General features: G+C 32.6%; 4 protein-coding genes across 4 annotated transcripts; 3 read left to right on the forward strand and 1 right to left on the reverse strand.

The window, feature by feature from the left end:
* Positions 1–107: 107 nt before the first annotated feature.
* PHYBLDRAFT_141345 (hypothetical protein) lies at positions 108–5,975 on the forward strand (the record flags this gene model as incomplete). The annotated part of the gene is made up of 30 exons (XM_018430574.1): positions 108–138; positions 224–370; positions 487–567; positions 656–709; positions 996–1,045; positions 1,182–1,286; positions 1,383–1,437; positions 1,511–1,551; positions 1,694–1,766; positions 2,006–2,088; positions 2,180–2,267; positions 2,333–2,378; positions 2,463–2,501; positions 2,559–2,740; positions 2,820–2,875; positions 2,974–3,006; positions 3,100–3,197; positions 3,267–3,412; positions 3,500–3,561; positions 3,690–3,796; positions 3,855–3,885; positions 4,495–4,599; positions 4,687–4,848; positions 4,961–5,018; positions 5,144–5,176; positions 5,271–5,290; positions 5,386–5,538; positions 5,641–5,708; positions 5,780–5,870; positions 5,934–5,975. 30 exons carry the CDS (start codon positions 108–110, stop codon positions 5,973–5,975), a joined length of 2,340 nt encoding a protein of 779 aa, XP_018295496.1.
* Positions 5,976–6,144: 169 nt separating this feature from the next.
* Positions 6,145–6,416, forward strand: PHYBLDRAFT_141346 (hypothetical protein; the record flags this gene model as incomplete). The annotated part of the gene is made up of 2 exons (XM_018430575.1): positions 6,145–6,226; positions 6,349–6,416. 2 exons carry the CDS (start codon positions 6,145–6,147, stop codon positions 6,414–6,416), a joined length of 150 nt encoding a protein of 49 aa, XP_018295497.1.
* An 805-nt stretch (positions 6,417–7,221) lies between these two features.
* On the forward strand, positions 7,222–8,751 carry MKL1 (kinase MKL1 MAPK-like protein; the record flags this gene model as incomplete). Its single annotated transcript, XM_018436528.1, has 5 exons — positions 7,222–7,329; positions 7,461–7,708; positions 7,853–8,035; positions 8,126–8,369; positions 8,608–8,751. Coding segments are annotated over 5 exons (927 nt in total), but the record flags the coding sequence as incomplete, so codon positions are not given.
* A 4,049-nt stretch (positions 8,752–12,800) lies between these two features.
* PHYBLDRAFT_60592 (C2H2-type zinc finger transcription factor) lies at positions 12,801–14,218 on the reverse strand (the record flags this gene model as incomplete). Its single annotated transcript, XM_018440665.1, has 4 exons — positions 12,801–12,856; positions 12,940–12,961; positions 13,825–14,015; positions 14,140–14,218. 4 exons carry the CDS (start codon positions 14,216–14,218, stop codon positions 12,801–12,803), a joined length of 348 nt encoding a protein of 115 aa, XP_018295499.1.
* Positions 14,219–17,355: the final 3,137 nt, after the last annotated feature.

Genomic DNA, 17,355 nt, shown 5'->3' on the forward strand with positions numbered 1-17,355 from the left:
ATGACTGTTCTTCACGTCAGCAGAGATATACATTTAATTAAATAATAAGAAAGTAATTTCATTATGTTATCCATTATCTCAAACCAACTGATTCAACACAAAGAACAATGTCAGAGTCCAGGCAGCTTGATTTGCTTGGTAAGGTTGTTGTACTTGATTTATTACAACAATCTTGTCAAATAGATTGATTACATATATACTTATATATGCATGGTTGGTTTAGAATATGCAAACCAAGTGATAAATACAAAACAGCTCGAACCAGAGTATATGCTTCCCCACCTATGTCAAATGCTAAAGACAATAGACATACTTGCCAAGAAAGATAGAATTTGTAGCCTATCATTTGATTCACTTTACAAGACAAAAGGTTTTCTATCTCTAATATTGAGTTTTATACATATATCATTTCCTTCTCCTTTTTAATACACCAACAACAATCAAAGTATCAAGAATAATTGTTCTTTTCTTGCTTATTATTTACAGGAATTCATCTCTGGAATACAGCTACCTTACTTACTCAAGATGGACTAGATGCAAAAGATTGGTGTACTTTACACGCACTGCGTAATATCATTATTTTAGCTTTAAGCGTTGGACAATCAAGTCTAATGACAAAGTGTTTATGTGTGTGTGTATATATAAAATATATTAGTGCGACATGTTGGCTACTATATGATCCAGTTAGGAACTACAGATAAATCTACAGGTAAGATGATCATATAAAACAAGTGTGTGTCTGTGTGTGTGATATTTTTCTTCTTTGGGTTGGGTGTATTTATTAATTTGCAAGTATTAACCAACCAAAAAAAAAACATGTACTTTATGATATCTATAAGAAAAATCATTGTTTCAACACATGAATATGGCTACAAAAGTAGCCAAAGCTTGGATAAGTCTGTATCAGTGTAACCAGCATGAATAATTCTCGTTTTATTCACACACCAGCAAAAAAAAACAAATGAATAAATTAATTAACGTGTGTAATTCTTTAGACTGTGGAGATTATGAAAGGGCAGAGAAAGCGTTTGAAGAAGCTCTTGGAGTAAGTTGAATATCATTATTGTATATATCTAATACTAAGGCTCTCATTTCTTCTTCTTCTTCTTCTTCTTCTGATATATGTATATACATGAATATTGTTTGATTTTTTTCTTTTTTTGCTTTTATTACTGTTTTAGTGGAAACACAAGGCAGAGAGCACTAGCTCACTTTCAAAGCCTGACCGTACATGGTCATACCAACATATGGATACCTCTGAGCTGTTCATGTTCATGGCAGAGCTTGTAAGTATATCTATAGATACATAAATAGCCTAGCGAAATAATAAAACGACTTGAGCTCTATTAATGTTTGGTGCCTCAAAATAACACTCTTACAAGGCTTCTAGACGTGGAGAGTGGCGAAATGCTGAGGAGCTGTTCGACAAGGCTTCAGGTACACGATCATAATGAGGCGCAGATGTCCATTCAGCTGTACTGATATACATGTTTGTGTTTACTGCTAATAGATTCGATTTCTATATATGATGATAACAATAAAACACAAAAGGTAAAATACAGGAATTTAATCAAATTGGGGATTTCTTTAGTTTATATATATATATATATATATATATATATATCAGGTTGTATTACACAAATAGAGATCTTTTTGACAGTTCACCTCACACTTAATTTGTTTATATTCCAAGACAGAATTTATGCTGAGACTGTGCATTATTGTTGGAACCGAACTCTCTCATACTTCTGCTAAAGATGCTCTATGTTGGTTAGCCAGGACCAATACAAAGATTGATTTTTCAATATGCAATACTTGTATTCATGCAAGTACACCCTTTCTATGCATAAATGCTTATTTGAATTAATTTTTTCTTTATGATATTTTTTACCTCTAGAAAGATTTACTAGACCTTACTAGTGAGTAATTTGATATCTATATCCCCTTTATAAAACAATATCTGACCATTACGCATTCACTTCTTTTTCTTTTTAATTTCTAAAAGTGAGATTACTACAGATGTATTCAAATAGATTAGAAGATTCTTTGTCATCTAATCTGACCAAGATGCTCTTGCGAATTTCTTCTGTAAGTACAGAAAATTTACTGTGAAAGATACGATCTTTTCTTTTTTTTTAAAAAAAAATGGAATTTTTAATCGATATTTTATTTTACTTAGGATATGCACAAAGATGTAGTGTATTATATGGCAAGATTGTTTATCTTGATTAAAGTCGATAATCCTGTCAAAATTACTGTTGAGAGAGGTGAATAAGTAAAGAAAAGGTCGAATTGGGTTGAAATTGTTATCTCATTTAAGCACATTAATTAGTTTACTTTCAGGCCATGGAAAAATGCTCTGTTCAAACAGGAGACATGTATCTGTAATGATTTCCTACATACTTCATACTCTGTTGAAATACACACTACATTTTTAATACTCACATAAATGCTGTATGTAGGTTAATGAACACATTGAGAAATCTCCAGAATATTGTCCAGTAAGCATATATAAGTTGATTTATATTTCTTTAAATATTAACAGGAAAATAAAACAGAGCCGATACTCTTGTCAGTGGGCTAGATTTACTCATTCAAAGAAATCTAAACACAAATCATCCAAAATCTGATGATCTGGCTACTTTTCAAACCCTGACTCTCTTCAAACTTTCATTCATTGCAAAATGTACTCCTCAAGACATTTCAGCGACTGAAGAATTGCTCGAATCAACAATGAATGGTCAGTTGTTACAAACATCTTTTTCTTAGAATAATCTATACTGAGACTCTTGCCAATGGAACAAAAACAAAACAAAAAGGAGTGTACCTTTTACGAGAAGAAATGTGTACCGTCGATTTGCAATTATTTCAAATGGTTTGGTGTTGATGATTTCAAATTGTTGTTTTTTGTTATGATTCTAAAACAAACAAATCAATATTAATTATTTTCATTATACTCACACATCATTAAAGCTTATGTGGAGAATAGGCGATTGCTTCTATGAGGTAAATCTCTATATATATATATATATTTGACTCTTGTGGGGCTGTAAAGAAAAAAAAAGAAACTAAACAGTATATATGTGTGTTTCATTTTAGAAGCAAGATTTTAGCCATGCGTTGGTATGGTATAAGCATACATGGTCTTTGTGTCTTGCATCATTTCCTAAAGATCCAAACACCCTTGTTCTTGCAAGGTAAAATTATAATATAATATTTAAAATATTTAAAATAAAAAGTACATATGCTTATTCTTGGATTATTAGAAAATTAGCAGTGTGCTATCTTGAAGCAGACTTACCTGAAAGAGCTTTACACTATCTGTCAGAGAGCTTTCCAGATGATACATTCTCTAATGAAGATTATATTTTATTGTTTGACATTTCTATAAAGTTATCTATGTGGTCCAAAGGTAACTTGATTAATAGATTTCAAATATCTATATAAACAGCAGAAAACAGAGAAATTAAAGCAGATGCTATTATAACTATTACTTTAGCACTATTGTATTTGGAAAACTTGATTTCTTCAAAAGGTCTCGAGATGTACGAGCTGTTATCCGTCGCAAAGAAAGCTTTCATGGCAAGTCAGACATATCTCCTTATTGAATTATCCCTCTTTCTTTTATTTTATTTACTATTAATTTTATCACATATATATATACTGTCATTACTATGGAATCTCGCTAGGCAAACCAACCCAAAATTCTCCATTGTGTTTTTGCGCATGTTTGGAATCTTTATCAAAAGAATGGTCCGGACACGACCACATACTTTGACATATTGACACTAGCTAGGTAAGAATATAAGTATAAAATGTGGTTGCAACATCATTGAATATGTTCTCTTTGACAGGTGGATGGTCAAACTTGGTATCAATCAGGATGTATCATTAAACACACAGTTGAGTTTAACACACGAACTCTATTGGTTGATTCTAACATCTAAACCTCTTGTGCTTTCTTGACGTTTTTTTTGTCTTCCTTTATTGTTGGGGCTGTTTTAATTGAATATTGCTAATATTGTTTAAAGGCAATTAGAGGAATTGGTCGATACATTTCATAAAGGTAGTTGGTATTTGATTTTCGCTAATAAATTAATTCATTAATTATTGCCATTATTGAGCTCAACAACTTTTTTTGTATACAATCTGTAGTACTTGAAGTGCTGCCTAATACAGAGTTACTACAAGAGTCTTTGTTTGAAACAAGAAAAATAATATTGGAGTGGTTCTTGAGTACAGGTAAAAGAAATGAAAGAAAGAAGAATAAAAGCTCATTAGGTGATTTTTCTCTTTATGTATAATATTAAATGGTTGTACGTATTGATATATTCAGCATGGAACTTTGGTCTTCAGTGTTACGAGAAAGAGACCCCTTCTTTTGGGCACATATTTATTTCTATTGCTTACAAGGCAAGAAAGACAGAAAGAAACCAGTTTTTCTTTTTCTTTATTTTTTCTTTAGAACACTACTTGCTAATATTTCTTACATAGCTGACTAGATTGGAGGGTAATGACAGCCAAACCTACAATGATAGGCAAAAGGTGTGCGCTTTGATGTGTGCTACAGCATATGTATTTTCGGACTTTCCCAAAGAGGTATACTCTAGTGGCAGAGATTAATCCCTTGTCTATCAACAAGAAGAAGAAGGATAAGAAGGGAACCAATAATATTTTTAAAAACAGGACAACGTGTATAAAGAGCTGTCGGATATTTTGTGCCAATTAAAGAATACGAATGAGGATGTAGATAACGATAAGAATAAGGATCCATGGACAAGCATTGTGCAGTTATTCGAAATAGAAGCTATGGTCAAACTTGGTCATTTTGAAGAAGCAGCAAAGGCAGTCGAGGCAAGCTTGTCTATTTTAGATTTATGTGCTGCAATATGTTTGGTCTTGCTTCTTTTGATATTATTATTCTTATTACTATTGTATGTTTACTATTGTTTCTCCCTAGCAATATGCCCAGACTTCCGAGAATGCTTCTGCAGGACGAATATGTGGAAGAATGACAGGTAAAGAAGAAGAAGAAAAAGAAGAAGAAGAAATCAATAAAAAAAAAAGAAGGGGGGAAGATTGATTATGATTTTTATATACATTAATACAATCATACACACGCATGCAAATAATGTTACCATAGCTGCCTTTCTACAAGTCCAATGCCCTATTCAAAGTAAGTACACACACATATATATATATATGGGTGAGGGTGTATTTGTGCGTGCTTTAAGAGCTTGGAAAAAAGAATACTTACACCTTTTTACAAGTTCTGATTAGAGTATTAGAGGTTGGTCTCATTAATATTAAATGAATGATATATAAAGGGGGTATGAGGTTGAAAAAGCAATGACCTTTATTAACAATAATGATAATAAAACAAAGGCTCTGATCGGTTTATTCTATGCACGCAAAAGACCTGATGAAGTGGATAGGTGTGCAAAATGGACTCGACTTTACCTAGCAATCTCAATTGAACATGACAAGAAAAGGACCCTAGAACTTCTTCAAAAGACACTCTTGTATATGGGTTGTGAAGTAAGCTTTTATTTTCGGATCTTTAAATATAATGATAATAGAGTAAGCGCATCTATTAATATATTATAAAATTGTATATATATTTTTATCCTAAAAAAAAAGACTTACCCCCAAGATGAACTGTACTACATCGTTGTGGTTACCTGGAATGAAGGTGTCGCCCTTTCCTAGTGCGTGTATACTCTCCAAATACAATCATGTGGATTAAACACTTCTCCTTCTCTTCATATATTAATTGTAGCTCTCATGATTCTGATAAAGCACGCCAATGGTGCCAGCTAACATTTTCCTTGTTGAAATATATGAAAAACAAGGAGAAACTTAAAGATGAAGTAAAAAAAAACAAGAAAAAAACAAAGCGAATCAAATAACTGGCATTAATGCTCTCTTAATAGATGACTCAGGCCTATGCATTAATGATGAGGTTCAATACTTAGATCAACCAATCGATGGTGATGTCATGAATTCATGCCTTAGTGGAGGGTTTACTTTCTGTTAGTTATAAAAAGACAAGTTGATTATTATTGTCTTGTTCAAATATCAATTTTTTTTCAAAAAAGAAAATAAATCACATTCTACTTGTTCAATATATTTCAATAAATCACAATGATCCTTAGCCGTCTCAACAAAAAGCACGTCCCTGTCGAGGTCTATCCTCTTGTTACAGTTGTGTCTGTGTGTGTACTCGGTAAGCTGATGATCAATGTCAATTAAAATAAATAAATAAAAAGATGGGATGATAATTTTCTAGTGGAAATTCTGATTTTGATAATCATATTTAATTATTTTTTTTTATGTTGCATTTCACAGGTGGAATTGGCAGTATGGTTCGCAAGTTCTGGACAGATCCTGATATCCGCCACAAGAGTTCTTCTTAAATACCTTACTATATATTAGTAATGATTGATAGCAAATATTATACTTCATTGTATTGTATTGTATTATATTTCCTTGTATATTGTATCGTATTGTATATTATAGTTTCTTCAACTTAAGATCGAGACTGACTACCTCAAAATAAACTTAAATGAATATAAATCATGCTCTTTTAATATTGAATGAGAAAGAACAAGGTTTTGTAAGCAAATCCCCACAGATAACGGGAAAAGTAAATCTAATTTTACGGCTGATTTAATGATATATAGCATTTATCCAACAAATGGCATTACAGCTATTAAGAAAACATCACAATAATGTATATTATGTATAATTTGTCTTTTTTTTTAAGGGAGTTGACAGAATACATATTTGTTTCTTCTAGTCTTTAATTAGTATCTGGACTCTATTCCATTGAAAGCCATCGGTACAAAATTCATTTAACTAGGTTATTAGATATTAAGCAAAGAAGCAAAAACCAAAAAAAAAGACTCTTTTATTACTTCCAATAATAGTACTCGAGACCAGTATTTAAAGAAATTCTAGTTATTTGGACCACAAAAGGATAATCCTATATATATAATTATATATATATATATATATATTTGTAAAATAACGTAATAATTTCCCCAACCTCAGATACTTATTTCCTCTTTTTCCATTTCTTCCCTTCTTCTTCTTCTTCTTCTTATATTAACAGCTTTTCACTCCCCCTTTCAAAGACACTTCTTTTTTTTCACAAATACTCTCTTTCCTTCTTTCTCTCTTTTTATTTAATTATTTCTTCTTTCCCTTTATCTCTTTAAAATGACAAAGACTGCAGATCCTCACGACGAATACGAATTCCTAGGACAGATTGGCGACGGATCCTTTGGGTCTGTTCATCGTGCCAAAAACAAAGAATCTCAACACATTGTAAGCATCGACAATAAAAAAATATAAAAAAAATATAAACAATTACTATCATCTATAACATTCAATATATATATACATATATATACACAAACACACAATGTATATATAAAACAAAACAAAAATACAAAAAGGTTGCAGTCAAAGTGATGAAGAAAAAATTCAGTGATTCCTCCGAATGCAACGATCTTCGAGAAATCAAGCTCCTCAGCCAAATGCCAGCTCATCCCAACATTGTCCAGCTCTATGACAGCTTTCTTTCACCAGTCAATGACCTTTACTTTGTTATGGAGTTTATGGATCAGGGTAATCTCTATCAACTGATCAAGACACGACGAGAACAAGATTCGACGATTTCCAACGATGAAATCAAGGATATTGTGTAGGAAATAGATTAATAGGTTGATATTTTAGTATATGTGCGATTATGAAAAAAAAAGTGTGTGTGTGCACGTATATGTCACTATTATGTACTGACTCATTTTTTTCTACTGTCATTATTATTATTATTATTGTAATTTTCTAGGCGACAGGTATTATCTGCACTTGCTCATATCCACCAACATAACATCTTCCATCGAGACATGAAACCAGAAAACCTATTGATTGGATCGAGCACATCCGGTCCCATCATCAAACTCGCTGACTTTGGTCTAGCGCGAGAATTGAATAGCAAACCACCTTACACAGACTATGTCAGCACAAGATGGTAAGAGCCCTTTTTTTTGAAAGAAATAAAAGTCCTTGATCAATCTTGATTTCTTGTCACTTACATATGTATTATTATTATTACTACTAGGTACAGAGCTCCCGAAGTACTCTTACGCTCACCAGTCTATGCTGCTTCTGTGGATCTTTGGGCTGTAGGTGCCATTATTGCCGAACTTATCACTTTACAGCCGCTTTTCCCTGGCCAATCGGAGATTGACCAATTATACCGCATTTGTCAAGTGATGGGAAGTCCTGGAAAAAAAACCTTTATTCGCAAAAGAGCCAGACCTGAAAAACGGGTCAGTCCTGGATTCGCAAGAAAAAAGCCTTCAGTAATCGAATTACCTCCGGACCCGTCTGTTGTCACTCTACCGGCCGACAAAGGCGAGTGGAAAGAAGGTGTCAGACTGGCCCACAAGATTGGCTTTGATTTTCCCCAGGTACGAACACCTTATTATAATCTTATTGTGCTTACCTATCAAATTTGTCTCTCTCTCTCTTTCTCCTACCGTTTGTTTTCAAACTATCATTCATTACTTGATTTTGTTTAACTCATAAAATAGCCTGTAGCTGTTACCAAAACCTCTGGAGACCGTTATCCCTTGCGACTCTGAACAACTACTCGACCTGGTTCGTCAGTGTCTAATCTTTACCCCAGAACTTCGTACAACTGCACAGGATGCACTAAAGCACCCATTTATTTCCGACGTTGACCCAAATGTCACAACCACTAAGCTGGAAACCGATATAATAATGATCACATCCAGCCCCACTACTACCACAGATGCCGTGGTCATCCAACCTCCAAACCTGTGGGAAAAGTCAGAGCCATCATCTGATGAAACGCCAAAAGAAACAATACCAGAGAGCACTATCGTCAATCACACGATTGAATCAGTATCGTCATCTCATCGACAGGTCCGTCCACCGACTGCTTTGGAAGTAGCCACACGGAACCATGTTATGAGAAACACATTCAGCCAAGATCATCGTACTTCGTTTGACATGTCCAATCTCGCCATGATTCCCTTTCAGCCATACTCAAAATGGCCCTTTACACAATATCAACAAATGTCAGATAGACCTCTTTCAGAGTCTATGGTAACCAGTAGGCGAACCACTACGCCTCTGACTACTGCTACGGCCACCACTACGGAAACAACCATTGTGGATGATGAAACCGATCTTTTGGACCAGATGAGTCTACTAACAAACCAAACTTCCCCTGCCAGTAGCGCAGCAACTCTCCCTAAATCCATATCTCAATCTTCGCTTGATGATTATCCTCTGAGTCGACATGACAACCAAAAACAGTCCTCACAGCACTTGGTGGTAGTACCGACACCTCAAATTTATGAAGACACTGCGTCCACGCACAGCCCAAGGCATCCCAAATTACCCGAAAGCCCGATCTGGACACCCACCCCTTCCAAGCGGCGAGATGATGGTAATCGGGATGACAGTGAGAGGCACACCCATCGACGTATAGGGTTTCATCAAACGAGACACGCATTCGAACCAATCGATGCCCCTCTTCCCGTATTCCAACTTGACACTGTACCACACTACGCCAGTATCTCTCTCTCTCCTTGGATAACAACCAATTTACATTCAGACATCATTACTAGCTATAACCATAGCCATAGCCACAACAACCACAATAACATCAGTAGTAGTAGCAGCAATATATCTCCGTCAGCTCCATCCACTCTTCCCGCTCCACCGGCAGAACCACCCAGGGCAACCGACAGTTTCACCACAGCTTTGTTTCGCCAATTTTATCAAAAGCCTTCTCCACCCCCACCTCCAGCCACGACCACCACGACAACATCTTTCAATGACACCAATCACTCACCTATAGTAGTACGTCACAATGCAACTATTGCCACAACTGCGACCTCTCATTCTACAGTCAGTGCAACACCTGATCCTTTGCCAGCAAAGAAATCTCCTGTTGTCAGGTTTAGTTTCTGGTCTCAGAAGAAACCGGCCGAAGAAGACAAAGAGAAGAGAATTGAAGAGATCGTGTCTCTAGTCAACCCAAGCACCAATAACAGTAACAGTACCAGTAACAATAACAATAGTAATGGGGCAACTGGCAGTGGGCGAGTGAATAACGAAGGGTATATTACTTTTTCTTTAAAAAATTGAATATCATTATATTTGTTTTTTTGGTGCTTCTTGGTTTGTCACATTTTATGCTGACTACTATATATCTATATATCTTTTTTTTTCTTTTATACTTTTTTTTAATACGACATCTGTTTAGTGACCATGGACGAAACAAGGAGTGGAGATGGTTAAAGATCTTGTAAATAATCAGTTATTATCTATTCCCCTCCCTTCTCTCTCATAACTCAACTCAACCCTTCCTTTCTTTTCTCGCCTTCTTTTAACGGAAACAAGTATAAAGAAGAAGACTGATATACATATATAAAATATAGGTATAAAGGTTCTTGAATATCACTCTATTTATTAATTAATTAATCTATTAATTTATTCTATATACATATATTTCTTGAAACAATTTACTTGATTAAATGTGAAATTTAAGCACAAGTGTATAAAGATACATTAGTGTTAACAGTTATTTTGTTGTTATTGGCAGGGAGTTGTTTAAACAAATGAAACATAAAAAGAAAAAGTAATGAATGACATGTATAGAAACTACCTATATTTTATCAGTCAAGATATCTCTTGGGTTTGAAAGACGGAAACCTTACTTACTTATTTGTTTGGTTGTTTTTTTTTGCACTCCATAAAAAGAAAAACTTAAACCAAGCTTTCTTGTGAATACTTTATTCCTTCCAAAATTTATTAGGTCAAATGAATAAACCTTGTATGTTTCAAAATCAAATTATAAAATAAACAAAATAAAATTAGATACGGCTTGTACTATATAAAAATGTATTTATGAATTTGACATAATATATCTATCTATATATATATATATATATATATATCATCTCTCCCAAAATACAGCAAAAAGTAGATATAGGCTTTAAAGTAATTTTTGGCTCAGCCCACACCTTAAATAAATATCCACAAAATTCAAACCGAATAAATATAGAGAATCCGGGCCAGGCATGAACTATTTAAATACTTTGAAGTTCCCATAACAGCAACAAAAACAACAGAAATAGCTAATGAGTAACGTCAATGTATTTCTTGAAATAAGATAAGAACAAAAAATACCCTCGTCTGTATCGGCTATTTACATATATATTTACAGTGTAAATCGTATAAGCCCCATTAAATATATTTACACTTTTGATACAATTCATAACAGTGAAACAAAAAGAGTAATATATATATATATACTCTTATTTTTAATGTAGGAAAACAAATACAAAAATCATGTCAAAAGAAGAAGAAAAAGAGACTAGTGGCCTAAAGTTCGCCAAAAAACACATACACAATTATTGCAATCAAATTCTATCATAATAGAAATTACTATCAAGATGTGCTATAAAAATCATGTTATTATAAAAACTACTACTATTAGTAACATCTACTATTATTGTCTCTAAATAGTACTTAAAGGAAAGAAGAACTGTCAAGAATGGGCTGAAATTGACCAAGTCCTGACGTTATTTTTTTTATAGAAAGATAACTACCGAAAATGCTTATATTAATAATAATAATAAGGAGTAAACTTTATTATTAAAAATATATTATTTCTGAAGGATCCCCAAAAAATATAAGAAAAATACTATAAAGAGAAGGAGGAGTGGGATATTGATTGTGGGGAAATTCTTGTGATATTTTCTAAAACTAACCTAGAAAATATGGTCTCAAAGCTAGAGATATGTTAAATAGTAGAAACCATACTACAAAATAGTAATAGATCGTTTTGAGTGCTTTGTTAATTAGTTAAATTAACAAGTAAATTCATGCTTTTATAACCTACATATACACTTTAAATTCAGTATATGGGCTGTGTAAGTAAATAATGTATAAGGTTGTAAATTTCTGGTAAGAAACGCGCACCATTTGGTTGGATAAGTCTGTATCTTTAGCACTAAAGTTACTAAAAAATGCAGGTACACATGTAGTTTGCTACACATTTATAACTTTGCTATATTTAATCAAGGATTGACTATAGACATATTTATGCTTAGTAAGGAGGTGTCAAGCCGTTTAAATACACCCAGTTGCACCCACACATATATTGGTAGTATCTATTAAGAGGTAGTCGAATTATTGGATTGTGCCAAGTATCTATATATTTACTTTTCCACATTGTCTTTGACATACATTTTTTCCGGAAATTATTGGTGCAAAAATAAAAACCAATTTCCGGAAAAAGTATAATGTCATACTGACCCGTTTTCTGTAATAAGAATAACAGTGGAATAAGATGGTTTGTGATACAATCCTCATTAAAACATACATTATGCATATCCCTGTTAATAATTTCTTTAATTAACATGCTCCTCTTTAAGTTTTGGGCTTCATGGTTTTTTTTTAAAAAAAAAATGATAACTATGTAATCAAAAAAACAAGAATGAAAACTTTTGAGTTGAAATTTCGGGATCCATGTTTTGTTGATGTCTTCCAATCTTTTGTACCATATTTATATATACAGTGTTTGGAGGATTCTTTTCATTTTACTGGTTATCGTTTAATCATTACCGTAAATAAACCCATTAGCCATTTGGTTTATTTTTGGCTTACCGTGTCTCTTTAGCACATATTTTATGTTCTCGGATATTCTCTTATTTCCTTAAGCCCTGCCGCCTAATAGGCACCGTTTATGAGCATCAAAACACAAACAAACTTATGCTAAGTATAGATTTATGGGATACAAATTGCTTAGCTGTCAGTTTATATACATACATACTAAAGATGTTTATTAACACACACTGGGTATTATATGGTCAATCTAAAGCTGTTTTTTACCTTTGGCTTTAATTTTTTGTGACTAATTGTAAGAAAAATATTGACAAAAGTTTAAATTTATATGAGCTCTTGAATTAAAAGTAGTAATAAAAATACATATTTAGAAAATGAAGCCTTGTTATTATTATTGGTACTCATTAGTATATTCAGTGACGATAATTGTGGCTCATACAAATGAAGGGAAAAGGAAAATAAAGGAGCTATATAAGGTACAATACTGCTAAAATCTTCCAACTTGGTAATAAATTGTTATAATTAGAGGTACCCGCATAAATTCATCATGCTTAAAATCAGAATGTAAACAAGCGCAGTCAATTAAAGTATATTATTGCTGTGAAAGAAGAAGATATATATATATGAGCCATAGTTACCACACCCAGGTCATTTTCAATAGTGTTCTATCTTAATCAACATCAAAAGGTTAGCAGAATTGTACTACATACTTTTACATTTATCTTGTTTTGGTATAAAGTTCTTCTTTTTGTTTGTTTGTTTATTTGATTTAGGGTTTACTGATCAGCTAGAAAATAATTTGAGCTTTGAAATTTTTTTGGCGTTTATTGGAAGACTTGTGAGTAGATTTATATCTTAATGGCTCTTTTGATATAGTGGAAATAAACACAGTGTTATTGTGGTGTATATTTATTTTACAGATTTTAGATAAAGCATTTTTGGGGATATATAATAGTAATAAGTAATAAGAGTAAGCTATGTGTATATGTATATATGTATATAATTAGCTTGGAGTAATATCTATATAAGGAGGAGCAAATGCGGAAGGGAAGGAAGATGGCAATCTGGCCGTTATTTACTGCTTTGAGAGAATTCATGTAATCTTTGGTGTCGTTTAAGGTTGAATTTTGAGTTATAAGATTTGTGACATACATCACAACGAGGGGGTTCTCGAGTTTGTGTGTGTTTTTCCATGTGTCTTGAAAGGTTACTCTTTCGATCACTAACGTAATCACAGTCAAGGCATTGGTACATAGGTGATTTTAGTCCTTTAATAAACTTCTTTTGAAGAGTTGGTCTTGAGGGAGGGATTCCTACAATCTCATGATTTATGGTTCGAGAGTCTTTTTTTTTTTTTAAAAAAAAAAAAACAACAAAAACAACAGTAAAATGGAATATAAAGGCTGTTAATAAAATTTTATCAATGAATAAAGAAGTGTCCTAATGTCTAATTAAAGTCACCTTTACTTGAATATTTTTTCAAGTTGTTGTTTCTGAATTTAAACGAATTTTTAGAGAATGTACTTTGTCTTTCGTAGCTGAGCATTGTGAAAAAGTATTGAAGAATAGTTGATATGTTTAAAGGAAAATAATTTTCTTCTTCTCTATATATACAGAAATGAAGATCCCTTTTTAATTAACAAATTAGATGATGAGGAGTGGGAAGAGTAAAGACAAATAGTAAGGATGAGCATATTTTATATAAGGCAATGAACACGTGTAATTATTGTGTTGCTTTATTTCTTTCTTTTAACTTTAAATGAAAAACCGTAACGAACTGTATTAGCTTTTAGTAAAATAAGGCTTGTAACTTTCATCATACAGCCCCAATTCTTTCGCTCTTTTTTTTTTAGGATCTATAAATTTGATGATATTTCTTTAATTATACTTTTATAGCTATACCGAGATAACTGCGACTCAAATTGACGCCCATAAGAATATACAGAAGGTCTAAGTATGCAATCTAATGCATAAAGTTAACACTAATAGTCCTCAAACATATGTATATTTTTTCTGTTTCTGCTCATCTACTGCGCTCTATTTCTTTAAATTTAATAATGTTACTAACATAAAGCTTTTTCTAGTCTAGTATTTAAATAATAGCTTCTTTCCCCATTTCTCTTCCCTGTGGTTTCTGAAATCTAAAGGGCTGTAAATACTTCCAATTAATTCATATGTTTTGTATTTGTTAAGATTATTCTCAGTTCCTTCTATAAAAAAACCCTCTGTTATTTGCTTTGCTTTTAAGATTTATCCATAGAAATCTGTTATGCTATTATCAAACAAAAACAAAAAGAGGGTTTAATTTACTCGTCAAAAAGGCTAAACGACATGCAGTATTGATTATTCGCATACTCATCGATATAATCAGGAAAGGTAATCATGTTTTATATAAGCTCTAGTTTATTTTTTGCTGTAAGCCCACTAATGATTTTGACTTATATATTCAAGTTTGATCAATAAAAGTATAGCTGTTGATATACAAAGACTTATACTTACAACATCATTAAATACAAGCCTTATATTTAGTTACCTCTCAATTAATCTTGCTAACGTTACTTGGAAAAAAGTACAAAAGAAAACAGGTTACTAGTATCAATCTAAGAATTTTAGAAGAAAACAAAGTCATGAAATGATGTAAAGTAAAACATACTAAAAGGTATGATATTAAGACCTAACACACACACCAATACCAATAAAGCACTTTCAATCACTCTCACACTTTGATTATAATAAAACTCTTGCTTCCCTTTGAAATCACTAATTAATTATATTTTATCCCTAGATATCCGACATTTCTTTTATTGTCGTTGTCAGTATTATTGAATAATAAAGCTTATAACCTGTCAAGCATATATTTATTCAAGTCATACTTGGTTTCAAGCAGTAAGCCCTGTTATAGATACATCATATTCCAAATAAATTAAACATTAAGCCATTTACTATATTTATTTAAAGTTTTTTTTTTTAAAAAAAAATTTTAGAGACATATATCAATATATCTAATCAAGATACCCAACGATTACAATTTCAAGATTATAAATGTGGGAATGGCACAATTTATGGTGTTCTGGCACTAATTAATTGTGGTACTTTTTATTTAAATATATATAGTTATCAGTATTATGTTCAAATTAAGAGAAAAATGGAGCGTCGATGTTCGAAACATAAAATCTGTAAGGTTACACGCTAAAAGGCTTGAATAACCATTTACTTTTTCTTTTGAAATATTTGTGTGTGTGTGTGTGTGTGTATAGATCTTTGGGATAATTAGAAATTGGAATAAAGTAGATATATATGCTAAAATATAATGCAGAAAAAAAAAAGTTAGAAATGAGGGTGTGTATTTCAGAGTAAATTAGGAAAGTGTGAAAGGTTGGGCTACCAACGATCAAGTTCAGGCGAGCGCGCCGCAAACCATCGCACTTCTTTTTGTAGGACCATATCTAGCAAATATACAGGCATATCTATACACACACTCTGCTATAAGGTATATACAGTCAAAACTCAACTTAGGGGCTTCTCAAGCACCCGCCAAGGCCCTAAATTGAGTTCTGACTATATAACACAATGTGTAGGACAGATATCGTGTGTCCTTTTATTAGAGAAGCCTACAATGATGGGGGATAGGATAATAATCGGAAGCGAGTTGGGAAAGAATTCTGCCGTTAAAGTACAAAATTTGTCGAACGAATAGTATTGAAATGGGTCATAAACACCCTCACAGTATTGTTTCAGTGGATCATCAAAAAATACCACGCAAAATTCGAATCGGAGGGTTTATGAGTGGCATAACCCAATTTAGTGTTATATAGCTCCTCTTCCTTATTTCATCCAAGTTTTCTATTTCCACTCCTCATCCTTTTTTTTTTAAAAAAAAAAAGGATTAGCGTAACATTACAACAACAAAAATGAGCACTGTACACCATAATACAAGATCTTTTTTTTTGGCCTTTTCATTGTTCGCATTTACAATCTGGTGGCTCCTTATGTGGAGCAAGGTCAATATCATACAGTGTATATTTTATCATAACATCAAGGATTTAGAGGATCCGAATTGTGTTCTGTGCGGCGAGTTTGAGGGCGATGAATATATATCTTATGATGTCCCTATCCTCAATCGAGTCGCAGCTATTGCCACCTTGAGAATCAGATGAGTTAAAATAGAAGATTCACGAGCCAGCAGTCTGTAGTCTCTGTACTCGAGTCACTTTTGGGTATTTGTTACCCTTAATAAACAATACAAAAGAAAAAGGCTATTGTTTCTTTATCTAGTCAGGATCTAAAGTGATTTCTTTTTGTGATGGTGTAAATATGCTCATATAATATAACTTATGTCACAAGAAACCAATTAACTAGTTTAAATACTCCTCACAATTCTATTAATAAAAGATATGTGTTCATATATAATTTTCTTCAAATCCAACTGTCATAGTAATTCATTAATTGCAATACAATACATAGAAGGATAGCCGTACACTCTTTTTCCATAAAGTATTTTGTGTAAAGTATAGGTGTAAAAGGAGTATGTGATGTAATTCGGTATAGATTGTTACAATAGAGTACTATTGTTTTTTTTTAGAGAAAAATATTGAAACAAAATTTGCAAAATTTGAAAATGAAATAAGAAAAGAGGTGCATATGATTGTATTTATAGGAGTAAAAGGTGGGAGCGATAGACTT

Source organism: Phycomyces blakesleeanus (genome assembly GCF_001638985.1).
Source record: "Phycomyces blakesleeanus NRRL 1555(-) unplaced genomic scaffold PHYBLscaffold_4, whole genome shotgun sequence".
NCBI classification, from domain to species: Eukaryota; Fungi; Mucoromycota; class Mucoromycetes; order Mucorales; family Phycomycetaceae; genus Phycomyces; species Phycomyces blakesleeanus.